The 17,746-nt window shown below is 42.2% G+C and overlaps 1 protein-coding gene across 1 annotated transcript; it reads left to right on the top strand.

Annotated features, from left to right (window-relative positions):
• The first annotated feature begins 854 nt into the window (after positions 1 to 854).
• Positions 855 to 16,652, top strand: LOC149450473 (T-cell immunoreceptor with Ig and ITIM domains-like). The gene is made up of 4 exons (XM_089691876.1): positions 855 to 1,202; positions 3,344 to 3,418; positions 5,448 to 5,572; positions 15,247 to 16,652. Exons 1-4 carry the CDS (start codon positions 911 to 913, stop codon positions 15,319 to 15,321), a joined length of 567 nt encoding a protein of 188 aa, XP_089548002.1. The 5' UTR covers positions 855 to 910; the 3' UTR covers positions 15,322 to 16,652.
• The last annotated feature ends 1,094 nt before the right edge of the window (positions 16,653 to 17,746 follow it).

Genomic DNA, 17,746 nt, shown 5'->3' with positions numbered 1-17,746 from the left:
GAATGAATGAGGATTTGGCTCAGTCAGGGATGGTAAAGGAGGGTTTTTGTTTATTTTATGAATTTTATCATTATTTGTTTATTGTCACTTTATTGTTGTCTTTTATTTGCGTTTTTTTGTGTAACACCCTGCTATAATGCAAGCTGCAGGATGTTAAGAGACACAAGATGGCAGTGTCCTGCAACTCAGTGGCACACACACTCTGTAGAACAGCCTCCTGGATTTTGTATGCCGAATCGCAGCAATTTGTTGGGGAGCAGTGTATCATAGGACTACATTTCCCAGAGGAGCTGGCATGTGGCGGGGGGCATTTATATACAAAAGCCCAGGAGAGTGGAACAGGAAGTGAGTGGACAGAGAGCTAGAAAGCAGAAGTGAGGACGTTCTGTCCCAAAGCCAAACAGGAAGTGAGAGGAAATCCCTTTAAGTTAAGGGAATTCCTTGGGGTCCCCCAGGTCACATTGGTAGATTTCCGCTCTCATTGGTAGATTTCCCCTCTATTATTTTTCTGGAGACAACCCAAAATTTCAGATTTTTTTACTTTCACTGATAATGGAAAATAGGAAAAATAGAGCAGGTGAATCTCAGTAATGGGGGCACAGACAGCAATAAAATCTGACAGTGGTCCTAATCCCTCTCCAATCTATCCAAAACTTTAAAAAAAAATGCCTTTAGTTATACTTTAATTTTGCCTTCCTCATTGGAGCAAATGCAGTTCTCTAAAATGTCGATATGTTGTCAGCCCTAATTTCACTGAAATTTTGTGGATACGAAAACACATAATTTGGCCCAACCTTATTCGTGAACGACTATGCTCAAACCTTCTCATGCTATTGATGCCACATATGTTTTCTTTGTAGGACAACCCTTTGTAATAAATGTGAGGAAACAAACCGCTACCGTAGGGAGCATGGTCAATCTTCAGTGTCAGCTGCAGCCTGGTCTTCTGAATGTTTTCCAGATCACATGGCAGAAGGAGACGGGCAACTTCTCTGGGCCAGTGGCTACCTGCAGCAAAGTGTATGGTCAGAGGCTCCTCGGTTATGCTCTCAATCGGACAAGACAGTTTACAACAGAAGCACTAAATGTCTCATCCATCACAATAAACCCCGTCATCCAGGAAGATCAGGGATGTTTCAAATGTATCTTTAATGTGTACCCATTGGGGGCACACTCTGGAACGATCTGCCTGGATGTCAATGGTAAGCGGTACAAAGTTGTAGGAATTGTATATGCAATGTATAAAACAATTTCTTGGTCTTGCCTTAGCAACATAGGAGATCTATAGGCTTGTGCCATGTTTCAGGCAGTTGTGAAATCCCAGTGTGTTCTGAGAATAATTTTGGGCATGTTCTTAAGTCCCTTGGGGAAATTTTGCCTGCAGAAGGCAGAAAGAGTTTAGCCCCAAGTCTAGGACAGCTGACCATGTATGCTTAAGGCTTACGTAACACGATGACTGAGCAAGACTAGACATTGTGCTAGGATGTCCATAGCAGGAGAGTGAGGAGATATCATGTATGGTTATGTGAGGCCCAGTCATTAGAAAGTTGATCATTCTGGTGGTTGCTGAAGGTAGGTTTGGTATACCTGAGTTGTCGGAAGTACCTCTGGTGGCTCACTCTGGGTTTGACTAACGTTTAAAACAGTGGTTCTCAACCTTCCTAATGCCGCGACCCTTTAATACAGTTCCTCATGTTGTGGGGACCCCCCAACCATAAAATTATTTTAGTTGCTACTTCATAACTACAGCAGCTCTTCTCATTCTCGCCATACAAGGTGTCACACCTCCCCCATCCCCACCACACAGAGCAGCCAGCTCTCTTCACACACGGCCCGCTCTCACCTCCACCATCATGGATCCGCTCTCCCCCTCCTCTTCCACCCAGTCTCCAGCTAGCCGGTTCCCTGACAGAGGCCACGCCCAATCTGAGGACGTCAAAACTTTTTCACTGGCACTTCCCGTTGACACATCACCTCGTCTGGTTGTTCAAGTTCAATCCCGATAAGCCCTGCCCCGCATTTAGAGCTGGGGATGATGTCGCCGCTCAGCGATGATTGGGTGAGCAGTGCAGACAATGTGCGTGGCGGATGTTGTGGGAGACGATAGGCTAGAGCAGAGGGGTCATGTGTCATCACTGCTGACTGTTCTCTTACTCGTATGTGGGCGTATCTGCATGTGGGTGGACCCGCCTGGAGACTGATAGAGGAGCGGTGTCTTGGTTCCTAAAACCAAAATCGGAAATATGTGTTTTCCGATGATCTTAGGCGACCCCTGTGAAAGGGTCATTCGACCCCCAAAGGGGTCGCGACCCACAGGTTGAGAACCGCTGGTTTAGAAGAAAGTATTTTCTTGATAGAGTTGAACAAAGTTGGCCATTTTTATATGCTGAAGCAGGTTTGGTTGACTCAGGTTGTTGGAAGTACCCCTGTTGGTTTAAGTGTAGAAGAGAGTAATTTCCTGGTGGGGTCGATGCATCCTGTGTGCCATGATGTGTGTCATGTACCAGAACTTCAATTACATTTACACAGCTAACTGCAATTGTCATTTGATGGGCTTACATTCTGTTTGGATTCTCCCACAGAATCATGTGGGAGAGAAAGAAAGGCAACAATGATACAAATTTAAACCTGAGTGGAGCAGTGAGCTGCTATAGGAATAGTCTCACAAAATGTGCCCCCTTCATATTTAAAGACCTTCTCAGGTCTGTAATTTTATGCAGCATTCCTGTGATCTGGCTCCCACATCATCCAATAGGAATCATTCACACACGCTCATTTCTTTGACAGACTAAGAAGATACCACACCTTTATACTTGCTAACATTTTGCTTTTTCTCAGATAGCACCTAGTCCTTCTTTCTATATACTGTCTAGTTTTTTACATTTTGGATAGAATTCTTTCAGATTTTTGTTCCTTTGTGTGACCCCATTGTGGATGTTTTTTCCAGCTCTTTGTCTCTCACTTCCTGTCTTACAATAAAAAGCAGGGAAAGGCTGTCATCGGGACAGGAAGGCAAAGACGGCAGTAAAAACGTCAGAAGTTCTAATCTTATTTGGAATAAATTAACTGTTGCCTATCTATTGGCTATGGCAAGATTTCCCAGAAGCAGTTTGTGTCTCCAGCTACTTTCACATGACCATAGGTGTCACCCTCTTACAGTTGGACTCAATTGTTACTTCTACGTTATGGAAAATCCATTTTTGTGACACCATCATCTGGTTTTCTAATGGTCTTAGCAGATGGGCAGAGCTGGAAATTCTGGTATATCTCACCAAATATTCCATGCAAAATTTGGAGAAATTACATTCTTAAACACAAAATATCTATGAATTGTTCTTTTTAGATGTGAAAATAACAGAACATTACACGAGGATTAATCACCAAACTGATGCAATTTCTTCTGATACCTATGGTGCAGGTAAGTGTACTTTCTTCAGCATTTTGGTGCTGAAGACCCCTTTCCACTCTAGCCTGGGTTCTCTTAACATATCCACTCAGAATGTAAAGAAGAGCAAGGCAACAAAGGTAGTTGCCTTAGACCAAAGATCCTCAAACTGATCTACAGAACACCATTACCTGGGTTCTCTTGAAGCACACTATCAGGACATAGGAAGGGGCAAGGCAACAAAGGTGGCTACCTTAGACCAGAGCTCCTCAAACTGATCTGCACAACACCAGTAGCCTGAGTTTGCTTAAAGTACCCTGTCAGGATGTAGGGAGGGGCAAGGCAACACAGGTAGTTGCCTTAGACCAGAGCTCCTCAAAATGATCTTCAGAACACCAGTACCCTGGGTTTGCCTAAAGTTCCCTGTCAGGATGTAGGGAAACACAAGGCAACAAAGGTGGTTGCCTTAGACCAGAGCTTCTCAAACTGATCTATGGAACACCAGTAGCCTACAAGATTTTACCAACTGGCCCCTAATTATCTGTCCTACTGTGTTGATGGTAGCAGTGATTAGTGGCAATGGGAGATGGGCAAGTGGAGCCATTCTCTATTGTACTTTTCAGGTCTAAATATGGCAGACTCAGTGTTGAGCTTTGCAGAATGCATTTTTCTGGTGCTTCAGTTTAGACTTGATGAATGACATGCAGGAATCCAGAAGGCCAAGAAATTTGAAATAAAAAAAATAGACCAGAGCTCCTCAAAATGATCTTCAGAACACCAGTACCCTGGGTTTGCCTAATGTTCCCTGTCAGGATGTAGGGAAACACAAGGCAACAAAGGTGGTTGCCTTAGACCAGAGCTTCTCAAACTGATCTATGGAACACCAGTAACCTACAAGATTTTACCAACTGGCCCCTAATTATCTGTCCTACTGTGTTGAGGGGTAGTAGTGATTAGTGGCAATGGGAGATGGGCAAGTGGAGCCATTCTCTATTATACCTTTCAGGTCTAAATATGGCAGACTCAGTGTTGAGCTTTGCAGGATGCATTTTTCTGGTGCTTCAGTTTAGACTTGATGAATGATATGCAGGAATCCAGAAGGCCAAGAAATTTGAGAGGGGTTAGTTGAAAACAGTCAAGATTATGAAGATATTAGAAATGCGTATGAACAACAACAAGGTGGCAACAAGCAGTAAAGGAAGCAAGAGGTGTTAGGAAACCTTTAGTCACATTTATTTTTGTTAGGATAGAAAAGAGTCCCCAAAAAATGTATTGGCCTGAGTACTACAGTAATAAGTAACTGTATTTTGGGGGAAAGAAGTAAATGTTGGCAGGGTAATAAATTATAATTATCACCATATTAAAGTTTGGGAACTTGTACAGCACTTTGCACTGTGTTTTTAGTCGCCTATACTTTGTTCAACAGTGGTGGCCTGTCACCTATACTGCATCTCTAAAAGAACCAGATTTATGTATCCTGCCCCCTAGACCAATTCTTGTTCAACAACCTTCCTATTCCAATTCAGTAGCAAACATTAACGTAGCACCCTCCTAGTTACACGAAGTGGAGCTAGATCCCTGATGGCTAGAGAGGAGCTGATTAGCAGCTCAGGTGAGATAGTTAGAGGGGTCAAATTGTGGTCAGGACTGAGAGGCTGTGCAGGCCAGCCCCTCTGGAATTTTCCCTGCTCTAAGGCTTCCAGAGGAGGGCCTTGGAGACAGTAGGTGGATCTGAGGAGTGGTTAGCTGCACCTTTGAGGGACCTCAGCCAATCCCCAACAGGAGTATTGGCAAGGGGCTGGACTCCTTTAAAGGTATTAGTGTCTACTCAGTAGTTAGGAGAGGGCAGGAGTTGGAGAGTGGAGTGTGAGCCAGGAAGATGTGAGGCTGGAGGAAGAAGGCTGCCAGGAGGTCTGCTTGGATGTCGCCTACCACTTTTAAAGGAAAGTTGCCTACATAGAATGTGGAAGTGGAAGAGATTTTGTTTTATAAGTTCTTACTACAAGTGAATGTACTTATAACTGTTAGAACTGTTTTTTTTTTCTTGCATCAAAAAAAAAAGAGAAAGACCGACCAATGCAAAGAGAAGCTTCTTCACACATTCTGTTCCTTCTGCCTTTTATGATAGCTGTGATCGGTTTGGTAGTCTTTGTTGGCTTGAAGGGAGATTTAAGAAGAAATTGTTTGGTGAGCTATCATAACAAGTATATAAAAATGTATATAAATGTATATGAAAATAAAATTATAGATAGATTTATTATAGATACACACTATATTATATATATGGAGCCGCAGAACATAACGCATAGTTGTGTATCACCAAGTGTTTTGGTGCACTGCAGTGCATGTGCATTGAAGCTATAATACCTTAATGCAGGGGTGGGCAACAGCGGCCCTCCAACTGCTGTTGAACTACATGTCCCATAAAGTACTGCAAGACTGACAGTTTAAATCATGACTCCCAGAGGCATAAGAATGGTGGGACTTGTAGTTCCACAACAGTTGGAGGGCCACAGTTGCCCACCCCTGCCTTAATGCATTGGGTTGCCGTTCACAACCATTAGCACCGTAAATGCATTAATACATGCAATGTGCGATAATGTGCATTCTACAATGTACCGCAACGCAAAAGTGTGATAAGCCCTTAACCCACGTATTTGATAAATGCACTTCCAGTTGCCCATTGATTTCAATATATTTGTTTAGATTTAACCCCTAGCCTACAGGGTACTTATACCCCCTTCCTGCCCAGGCCAATTTCCAGCTCTCAGCGCTGTCACACTTTGAATGACAATTGCGCGGTCATGCAACACTGTACCCATATGAAATTTTTATCATTTTTTTGTGACAGATAGAGCTTTATTTTGGTGGTATTTAATCACCTCGGGGTTTGTTTATTTTTAATTAAACAAACCAAAAACCACTGAAAATGTGGAAAAAAAAACGTTTTTTCTTAGTTTTTGTTATAAAATTTTGTAAATAAGTGATTTTTCTCCTTCACTGATGTGTGCTAATGAGGCTGTAGTGATGGGCACTAATAAGATGCACTGATGGACACTGATAGGTGGCACTGATGGGCACTGATGAGGAGGCACTGGTAGGTGGCACTAATGGGCATCGCTGATGGGCACTGAAAGGCAGCACTGATATATGGCACTGATATATGGCACCGATAGGCAGCACTGACTGGCACTGAAAGGTGGCACTGACTGGCACTGTTAGGTGGCACTAACCGGCACTGATAGGCGGCATTGATAGGCGGCACTGACTGGGACTGATAGGCAGCACTGATGCGCACTGATAGGCGGCACTGACTGGCACTGATTGGCAGCACTGATAGGTGGCACTGATTGGCATTGATAGGTGGCACTGATGGGTGACAATGCAAGGCAGCTCAGATGGGCACTGATGTGCACTGGTAGGCACTGATATGTGGCATTGATGTGGCACTGTTCAGCACTGACAGCTGGCACTGATGGACACTGACAGGTGGCCACACTGATCATTAGGGCACACTGATCATCAGTGCCCTGATGATCAGTGCACATGTCCCCTCCGCGGAAAGCCAATTACCGTCTCTCCTTTCCTCTGTCAGCGTGACAGCTCATGAGGAAAGAAATGCCGATAACCGGCATTTCCCTATTTACATGTGATCAGCTTTGATTGGACACAGCTGATCACATGACTGAGCCAACATCTTCGGCTCTTTCTGTGGATCGGTGATCCGCTGTGTCCGAGGGAGCCACGCATGCGCGGTGAGAATGGAAGGACGTCATATGACGTCCTATCAGAATGAGAGAACCACCTTGCGCCCGTCATTGGACTATATGACGGGCGGGAGGTGGTTAAAGGGATTCTGAAAGGCAGATTTTTTTTTTCAATAAAAACATGTCATACCTGCTTTCTGCTGTGTTTTTAAACAGAGCAGCCCCGATCCTCCTTGGGTCCCCCCGCTGGTGCTTCTGACCCCTGCCTCCTGCCTAGTGCTCCCCACAGCAAGCAGCTTGTTATGGGGGCACCTAAGCAGGCTCACTCCCAAGCCGCTGCTCTGTGTGTCTTTAGATACACAGCCATGGCTTTGCCCCGCTCGCTCCTCATTGGCTCACTAGCTGTGTTTGATAGCAGGAACCAATGGCTCCTGCTGCTGTCTCAGCTAATGACAAGGGAGAAACCCTGAGCAGCCAAAGCTCTGGTGCACATCATATCACATTGAGATGGGGCTTGTATAAGCATTGGAGGGCTGCTGCACACACAGTGCGCTTATTGGAAGATTTATCCTTTTTTCTTGTTGGGATTTTTTTTTTTCATTTTCACCTTTTGGTGGTAACGGTCACCATGTTGAACAGAGAGGGTGAATCTCCCTGACGGGGACAGCAATAAAGGAACATGACAGGGAGGCTAATCCTGCTCCACTCTCTCCAAAACGAACAAAAAAGTTTTGTCTTCAGTTATACTTTAACCAGCTCAGCTCTTTGGACGTACTATGTGCAAAGAGTGAACCTTTAATCACAAGCTGATGGCTGCAGTACCACTCCATTTTATCTCCTAGATTGTAAGCTCCTAGGATCGGGGCCCTCCTATCCCTCTTGTATTGAACTGTATTGTTGCTGTATTGTCTCCCGTTATATTGTAAAGTGCTGAGCAAACTGTTGGCGCCATATAAATCCTGTATAATAATAATAATATACACAAAACAGCGCACAACTATCCTTCACAGATCTTCATATATTCTCACTAGATTCTTCCCAATAAGAATGCATTATATATCATATAATCTTCTCTGTCTTTTCTTCTTCGTCATCTACTTCACTGCTCCCCATCTCTAAAACAAAAAAAACTAATATAGTGTAGTAATTCCACACATAATGTGATACACCCGTGTACCAATTATACACAAAAACCCTGTAAATGCAAAAAACCTTGTGAATAGTATCCACCACTATCCACACTAATTACTCTTAACCCTCACAGGGTGAAAATGTGCATATGACTCCCCATCAATATAGCTTATCCTCTTGATTAACCCCTTCACGCCTAAGGGTAAAACAAATCTAAATGCCTAAGCACAATTCTGCAGCGTTGACATGTGTTAGTAAAACCGTACATATCATCACAACTACTTTGTACATCCAGGTGAATTATACCGCGTTTTTTTTCAGGACAAATTGGGCTTTCATTGGGCGGTAAATGGTAATGGATATCTTTTTTTTTATTATCAAAGGAAAACTTAATATTAAAAAAAATATATATTTTTTTATTTAGCTGTGTGTTTCTTGTTACTACCATAACTTAACACCAAAGAACAACCTAAAATAAATTCTCCAGCTCTTGACGATCGCAGCGATACCATATACCGGTATGTGTATGTTATTTGTTTGTTCCCGTAGTACAGCCCAGAAATAATAGTGTGTATTTTGTTTTTGTTTGTTTTTTTTACCTAACACTAGCTGACACTGATACCAATTATTTTTTAAATTCTGACCTTTGACCCTGACCTTTGACCCAAACACTAACCCTGACACTGAATTAGATCAAACCTTGATCTCTGTATTTTTCTTCTATTTTTTAATATTTATTTATTTCTTTTACAAACAACTTTTTTCTCTCTATGCCAGGAGTTAGAAAGATACAATGTATCTCTCCTCCATTCATAGAGAGAAAAAAACAAGGGGGCCGGGCTGTACAGTGACTGATCACTGTGATAGCCAATCAGAGGCTACCACAGTGATCATGTGACCTGGAATCAGGAGTCCCAGGTCCCGATCGTTAGAACGGGACCCGGTGCCCTCAGTGATGGGAGTGTTGGGAGCGTGCCGTGTGGTCCGCTCCCAGGAAAAAGACAGGTACAAAAATATGCGGCCCCACGGAAAAAAGCCCAATTCTGCGAGGCCGCATATTTGTGTTACATCGGCGTCAAGGGGATAAAGTTCAACCACGCACCATCCACCTCCAGTGTGCAAATAAATACGCATGCTGTTCTCTTCCCCTTTTAGGCATGCACCTTACCCTGCATACATGGATATGTGCTTTCAGTATTCAGTGTAATCTTCACTCTGCTCTTCTCTTCAATGATTCTTCATGAACTTTCAATCACCATAAAAAAATCAAACCTACAAGCCCACAGGCCCATACTGCAGCAGTAGCGTAAAATGACCTATTTATTGTTCAAATTGCGCCTACATGAAAAAAAAGTACAAACAACCTGTACCAAAATAGCCGCCGCGGCACTTCCGGTCACGTCTGAGGTCCCTTACAATTGACGCATTTCGGCATCAAATTGACTTCTTCATAGGCAGTAAACGTCGGACGTCTCCATACCGTGTTTTATAAGGAGCTCCTGCCCTAATCTTGAAGCCCCATTCACCATCTTGTTTACTGGACAACTTGTACTGTTACAACACATAAGTGCTAGTATCCACATTATTATTATTATTATTATTATTATTATTATACAGGATTTATATAGCACCAACAGTTTGCTCAGCGCTTTACAAAATGAAGGCAGACATTACAGTTACAATACAGTTCAATACAAGAGGAAACAGAGGGCCCGGCTCGTTAGAGCTTACAATTATTATTATACAGTATTTATAAAGCGCCAATAGTTCGCTCAGCGCTGTACATTACAAAGGGGGAAAGAACATGTGACAGAACAATACCAATACAATGCAAAACATGAGGGGATTGAGGGCCCTGCTCTTTGGAGCTTACAATCTAGGAGGGAGGGGATGGTGGTACAGGAGGAGATCGCTGTGGGGGATGGAGTGGTAGGAAGAGTGGAGGAGGTCGGCAAGTTAGCAGGGGGCGGGGTAGGCTTCCCTGAAGAGATGGGTTTTCAGGGTGCGCCTAAATGAGAGGAGAGTAGGTGATAATCTGATGGGTTGGGGCAGGGAGTTCCAGAGGATGGGTGACACCCTGGAGAAGTCCTGGAGGCGGGCATGGGAGGAGGAGACTAGAGAGAAGGAGGTCTTGTGAGGAGCGGAGTGTGCGTGCTGGGCGGTACTTGGATATTAGGTCAGTGATGTAGTTCGGGGCAGTATGGTGGACAGCTTTGTACGTCAGTGTTAGGATTTTGAATTTGATCCATTGCACAATCGGAAGCCAGTGGAGGGATTGGCAGAGGGGGGTGGCGGAGATGGAGCGGTTGGAAAGGTGAATGAGTCTGGCAGCCGTATTCAGGATGGACTGAAGCGGGGATAGCCAGCGGCGAGGCAGGCCAGTGAGGAGGGAGTTGCAGTAGTCGAGTCGTGATATGATGAGGGAGTGGATGAGCTGTTTAATGGTTTCTGGAGTTAGGAATGTGCGAATTTTGGCGATGTTTCGGAGGTGGAGTCTGCACGAGTTTGTTAAAGAGTGGACTTGGGGCTGGAAGGATAGGTTGGAGTCCAGAATGACACCAAGTACTCTGGCCTGTGGGGCGGGTTTGATGGTGGCATTGTTGGACATGATGGAGAAGTCAATGGGGGGTGGTGTCCGGGCTGGGGGGAAGACAAGAAACTCGGTTTTGGAGAGTTTAAGGAAGTGGAGCGACATCCAGTCTGATACAATCTAAGAGCACATAAATAATCTTCATCTAATAGAACATAACCTCGTGTTGTACTGAAACATATACTAGCGCTCGATGTCCACTGATATAAATAAATGAAAATAATACAACAGAGTTAGTGTACACCCTTTATGGGTGTGCTATAGAACTGCATACACCATGGACATTAGCCACTTGCCCTCCTGAGGATTTAGCCCCCCCCCCCCGCCCACTGATCAGGACTTTTTTTGCTATTCGGTGCTGTACTATTTGAACTGGTAATTGCGCAGTCATGCAATGCTGTACCCAAACAACATTTATGTGCTTTTTTTTTTTTACACAAATAGAGCTTTCTTTCTGTGGTTTTTGATCACCTGTGTGCTTTTTATTTTTTTGCGCTATAAACAAAAAAAGACCTCAGATTTTGAAGAAAAAAAACAATATTTTTTACTTTTGGCTATAAAAAAATATATAGTAAACTCAGTCATAAATTTAGGCCAAAATGTATTCTGCTACATGTTTTTGGTAAAAAAAAATTCCAATAAATCCTAGATTGTAAGAGCAGGGCCCTCAAACCCCTCGTGTATTGTATTGTTACTGTATTGTCTCATGTACTGTCCCCCCACTATAATGTACAGCGCTGAGCAAACCTGTTGGCGCTATATAAACACTGTATAATAATAATAATAAGTGTATATTGATTGCTTTGTGTGAAAGTTATAGCATCTACAAACTGTGGTATAGATACTGCAATTTATGCCATTTTTTGCTATACAGCACTGCACTACTTTAACGGACAATTGCGCAGTCATGCAATGCTGTACATACATTAAATTTATGTCCTTTATTTTCACACAAATAGAGCTTTCTTTCAGTGGTATTTGATCACCCGTGCATTTTTTATTTCTTTGCGCAATAAACAAAAAAAAAAAAGACTGAAAATTTTGAAAAAAAAAAACGATATTTTTTACTTTCAGCTATAAAAAATATTTAGTAAACTCAGTCATAAATTTAGGCCAAAATGTATTCTGCTCCATGTTTTTCGTAAAAAAGAATCCCAATAAGTGTATATTTATTGCTTTGTGTGACAGTTATAGCGTCTACAAACTGTGGTATAGTGGTATAGATACTGCAATTTACGCCATATTTTGCTATGCAGCGCTGCGCTAGTTTAACTGACAATCACACGGTAATGAACTGCTGTCCATACATGAAATTTATGTCATTTTTTTCACTCAAATAGAGCTTTCTTTTGGTGGCATTTGATCACCTGTGCGCTTTTTATTTTTTCGCTCTAAACAAAAAAAGACCGAAAATTTTATAGCCGAAAAAAATGATATTTTTTACTTTCGGCTATAAAAAAATATATAGTAAACTCAAAGTTAGTCATAACTTTAGGCCAAAATGTATTCTGCTACATGTCTGCTCCTTGAGGGTTAGAGACTAATGTGAATGTACAATATATATGTAAAGCACTTTATAAGTACCTGAAATAAATAAATAAATAATGCCTTTGGAAAAAATAATCCCAATAAGTGTATATTGATTGCTTTGTGTGAAAGTTATAGCGTCTACAAACTATGGGATAGATAATGGAATTTACACAGCTTTTACTTTCTGCCTGCCTATCACATTTCTTGAGGTGCTAAAATACCAGGACAGCTGCAGGCATCATTCTGGTATAACCACTCAAAGTCCAGTGATATACCAGTACGTGGCTGGTCCTTGGGTGTATATTCAATTTTTTTTTGTTTTGCAGCCTGTGGGCTGAATGAAAAAAGAGAAGAAGTCTCTGCCAGAAACAGGGTGTGGTATGCCCATTTTTAGAATATACCGCCCTGCAACAACCCACTTCTAATGGTGGGCACACATGAAATGTTCCCCTGGGCTGAACGAAAAAAATAAGAACCTAACATATTCCTCTATTCCCATCAGTCAATGTGGATGAAGAAATCTCTGCAAAAATGTTTTTTAGTTTAAATATATACCAAAGCATAGGGGCATCCACCCACTGGCTACCTCAGGACCCAATGCTTCGGCATATATGCTCTATTTTTTTTAACTACGGATGAAAAATCTCATCCCACAGCACTGTACACACCTACTTATGTATATTCTGAGAGCAAGACCCTGTTGCTGTCAGAATAAAAAAGTTGATGCTGCAGCTGAAAGCATTCCTGCAAAGAAAACCGCAATGGTTAACAATAAAACAGTAACTTAATAAAACAACTTTTTTGTATGTGTAAGTATGTGGCAAAAAATATTATAAAATATATATGCCAAAGCATAGACTCCAACCACCCACTGGCTACCCCAGGCCCCCATGCTTTAGCATATATGTTTTGTTTTTGTTTTTTTTTTCACTGCGGTTGAAAAATCTCATCCAACAGCACTGCCCACACTGACTTATGAATATTCTGAGAGCAAGTCCCTGTTGCTGTCATAATAAACAGGTCTGTGCTGCAGCTGAATGGCATTCCTGCAAAGAAAACGGCAATGGTTAACAATAAAACAGTAAAATCATAACAGTAGAACAGTAACAACAATGACAACAACAAAAAAACAACAATTTTTGGTACTTTCAATTTTTTTGGGACTTTTGAGACTTTTGAGACGGAAGCAGTCCATGTTGCCCAGGACAGAAGGAACAAAAAAAGCGGGTGTCACGCCTAATTCCATGTCTGCTACAGACACATCTTTTTTGGGGTGTCCTTTGGATTGGGGTACCAGGAATGGCATCGGGAAAATGCCAACTGCATCTGTGTTGGGGGTTCACAGCACCACCTGAACTTTTAGGAATGATCCACTTTGTCCAGTTGCTTTGTAAAGCACAAAAGCATTATATAGAGCCAATTGAAATAAATAGACACTTTTTTTCTACCAGTGTCTGGCTTTTCGGGAAACGAATGCAGGCCATAGATGGGTCGAAAATCGGCCGATTCTTCGGCCGAAAATAAAACGATTTTTGGATTGTTAGTGGGCTAATTGTTCGGCCGTTTTTCGGTATTTTGGCAGATTTTTTTTATCGGTAAAGTTGGAAAAAAAATCGGCCGATTTTGCCGATCGGCCGATTTTCACGGCAATGATGGGCAAATCGGCCGATTTTTTACAGATAAAAAAATCTGCGCATGAGCAGTGACCTGCAAGAGGAAGACAAAAAGAAGAAGAAAAAGAAGAAGAGGATGAAGAAGAAGAAGAGGAAGAAGAAGATGATGAAGAGGAAGAAGAGAAGAGGAGGAAGAAGAAGAAGAAGAGGATGAAGAAGAAGAAGAAGAGGATGAAGAAGAAGAGGAAGATGAAGAAGAGGATGAAGAGGAAGAAGAAGAGGATGAAAAAGAAGAGGAATTCCAGTCCGGCAAAAAGTGTCCCTGCAGAGAGCTCCGCTATTTCTTTGACAGTTCCTTGACGTTTATAGCGGTTGCAACAATGTATCTATTTGTTTACGAATAAAAACATCTGTATCCTAAATGGATACAAATAGATACATTGTTGCAACCGCTATAAATGTCAAGGAACTGTCAAAGAAATAGCGGAGCTCTCTGCAGGGACACTTTTTGCCGGCTGTAGACGGGATGAAAATCGGCTGATTTTTTTTTACCGTTGCTGGTAACGTCAGCCGCTTGAACGACCGATTTTTCTTTTTTTTTAAAGAAAAATCGGCCGATATTCGACCCATCTATGGCCTGCATAAGTATGGCTTCATTATCTGGTCGTTGAAGTCCACCCCTCCCATGTTAAGGTTATAGTCATGGACACAGAGAGGCTTCTCAACAACACCAGCTGCCGTGGCAATTTGGATGGTCATGTCTGCATGAATGGAAGATAGGATGAAAACATCCCGTTTGTTCTTCCAGTTCACTACGAGCAAGTCCTCATTTCTCAAGCAGTCTTTTTCCCCCCTTTCTAAGACTGCTATCTATAGGTTCGTATTCTGAGGCTGATTGAGTGTCAGTGAGTATTCCCCTTCGCTCTCATCTGACATGCTAAGAATCCTGTAGGCCTCTTCATTAGAGTACCTTTCCATTGACATTTTGGCCACTAAATTTATAGGTACCTAGCGCAACTCAGGGACTGCTTGAACCACTACAAGAATATTTACCGGCAAGTGCTAACAGAGATCAGGCCTGATTCTGGGAACACTGCAGTTTTGTGTGCAATGTATCAAGTGACAGTGAGCTACTGATACTGCACTTGCTGGGGGGGGGAGCGTAGGGGCTGTGTTTTTGGGGACACTATACTAATGTGAACGCTGGTATAGTGCTGATCTGTGCCTCTGAAATGTTCAAATTGATGCTTCAATTTTCACTTTTTAATACAAAATTTTTTATTTTCTTAGGTCCCATGCATAGGGAAGAAGACACTCTTCTCACCAGTTCAAATGGATGCAGCATCACCACAGGAAGGGATTTAAACCCATTTAAAACAATGTCATTATAGCCCCTGGTGTCAACAGGCCTCAAGGATTAAAGACTATGTATAGCCAAAAAATTGTACGTTTTGGGTAGAGTAGGGAAGGGTAAAACCCTTATTTATTTACCTTGCTATCTATGTACCATTGGGGAAATTTCCTGTTCCAGAGAAACAATGAGAAGTTAGAGGAAATCTCCCAAAGTAAGGAGAATTCCCTTCTTAGGGCTTGTTTACACTAGTGGTTAAGGGAATGGTAAAAACGGGACGCATTTTTACTGCCTCACATCCCCTTCCAATTACCCCCCTAAAGTTGCAAAGGAAGTAGCCGGGGGCAGGAATTATATCCTTTTTTTTTGCAATTGGCAAGGGCAACCAACCACTGAATGCAACCCATTCAAACGAATGGGACCAGGCTGCAACCGCCCCTCAACTGCCTACTGATCCAAACTGTGGCCCAGGGGCCAGATGTTGCCCTTACCTTGCTTTTATCTGTCCTTGGGGCATTACTCCTCCCACTTACAGCATTGATGGGGCACTTTTCCTTCCACTGACAGCAATGATAGCACACTATCCCTTCACTGACACCAATAATGGCACACTTTTCTTCCTACTGATACCAATGATGGGGCACTATTCCTTCCACTGATACAATGATGGGGCACTATTCCTTCCACTGATACAATGATGGGGCACTATTCCTTCCACTGATACAATGATGGGGCACTATTCCTTCCACTGATACAATGATGGGGCACTATTCCTTCCACTGATACAATGATGGGGCACTATTCCTTCCACTGACACTAATAAGGGGGCACTATTCCTTCCACTGACACCAATGATGGGGCACTATTCCTTCCACTGACACCAGTGACGAGGGACTATTCCTTGCACTGACACCAGAGATGGGACACTATTCCTCCCACTGATACCAACTATGGGGCACCATTCCTTCTCCTGATACCAATGATGGGGTATTTTATACTCTCATTGACACCAGAGTCTTTTTTACTTACACTGGCTCTATACAATCAACCTGAATTCAATCAAACCTATGCTGTATTATAGAAGGACTAGCTAAGCAATCTATCCCATTTGTACCCAGCCAGGTAGGTTCTATACTACATAAATGTTGGCAGATCTAATGAATTTTAGAACAATCAGATGGACAATTGTATGGATAGCCTTAGAAAGCACATAATGCTAAGATCAAAATGTATCTAAATGTATCAAATGAGAATTTAATTTTTGCTAATAGAAAAAAATCATAAAAATTGCCACGGAAACCAATTTTGTAATGTATTGTTATTAAAAATGACCTTTCTATTTCAATCTGAATCTGCTGTCATTCTAACACTGTCAAAATAATCCATGAAATATACAGTAGCAAATTTTACACATCATCTGCAACAGGAATTTATTTTTTGTTAATTACTTCTAAGAAGATGCAAACCTTGCAGCGTTTCTCCTTAGAACACTGAGTGCACCAGGCGATTTTAATAAACCAGACACTCCCATTTAGAATCAAACTTACAAGGACATAGTGCAGTGGTTCTCAACCTGTGGGTCGCGACCCCTTTGGGGGTCGAACGACCCTTTCACAGGGGTCCCCTAAGACCATCAGAAAACACATATTTCCGATGTGTAAAGAGCAGCTACTGTGTAGAAAGCAGCTGCTGTGTTGAAAGCAGCTACTCTGTTAAAAGCAGCTACTGCGTTGAAAGCAGCAGTATTGGAGGTAAAACGACACTCATGAATTATAATTACTGGGTAAATAATTTTATGGTTGGGGGGTCACCACAACATGAGGAACTGTATTAAAGGGTCACGGCATTAGGAAGGTTGAGAACCACTGACATAGTGGAACAAACAGCATTTTTGAAAAAGGTAGGAATCAGCTGCAAAGATTTTTTTAAATCCTTGCAATGTACATTGATCACTCAGAGGGGACTGTTTTTTTCAAGTTGAGTCCCTCTGCTTCATTGGAATGCAGGGATGTTCTAATCGGACGAAGCTCTGACACTTCTATGTAGTGATGAACTATAATTGCTCCTTCCTGCCACCAGCATTTCTGTTGGCCCATCGCTAAGACTGCCCTCCTCACTCATCAATAAGCCCTTACAGTGCCTTGAAAAAGTATTCATACCCCTTGACATTTTCCACATTTTGCCATTTTTGCAACCAAAAACGTAAATGTATTTTATTGGGATTTTATGTGACAGACTAACACAAAGTGGCACATAATTGTGAAGTGGAAGGAAAATGAGAAATGGTTTTCAAATTTTTTTTACAAATAAATATGAAAAGTGTGGCGTGCATTTGTATTCAGCCCCTTTACTCTGATACCTCTAACTAAAATCTAGTGGAACCAATTGCCTTCAGAAGTCACCTAATTAGTAAATAAAGTCCACCTGTGTGTCATTTAA

This window comes from Staurois parvus, unplaced genomic scaffold (genome assembly GCF_062004578.1).
Source record: "Staurois parvus isolate SC_StPar_1 unplaced genomic scaffold, SC_StPar_1.0 ptg000574l, whole genome shotgun sequence".
In the NCBI taxonomy this organism is placed as follows: Eukaryota; Metazoa; Chordata; class Amphibia; order Anura; family Ranidae; genus Staurois; species Staurois parvus.
Note: the sequence above shows the minus strand (reverse complement) of the source record. Positions and strands in the feature narration are given on the sequence as shown.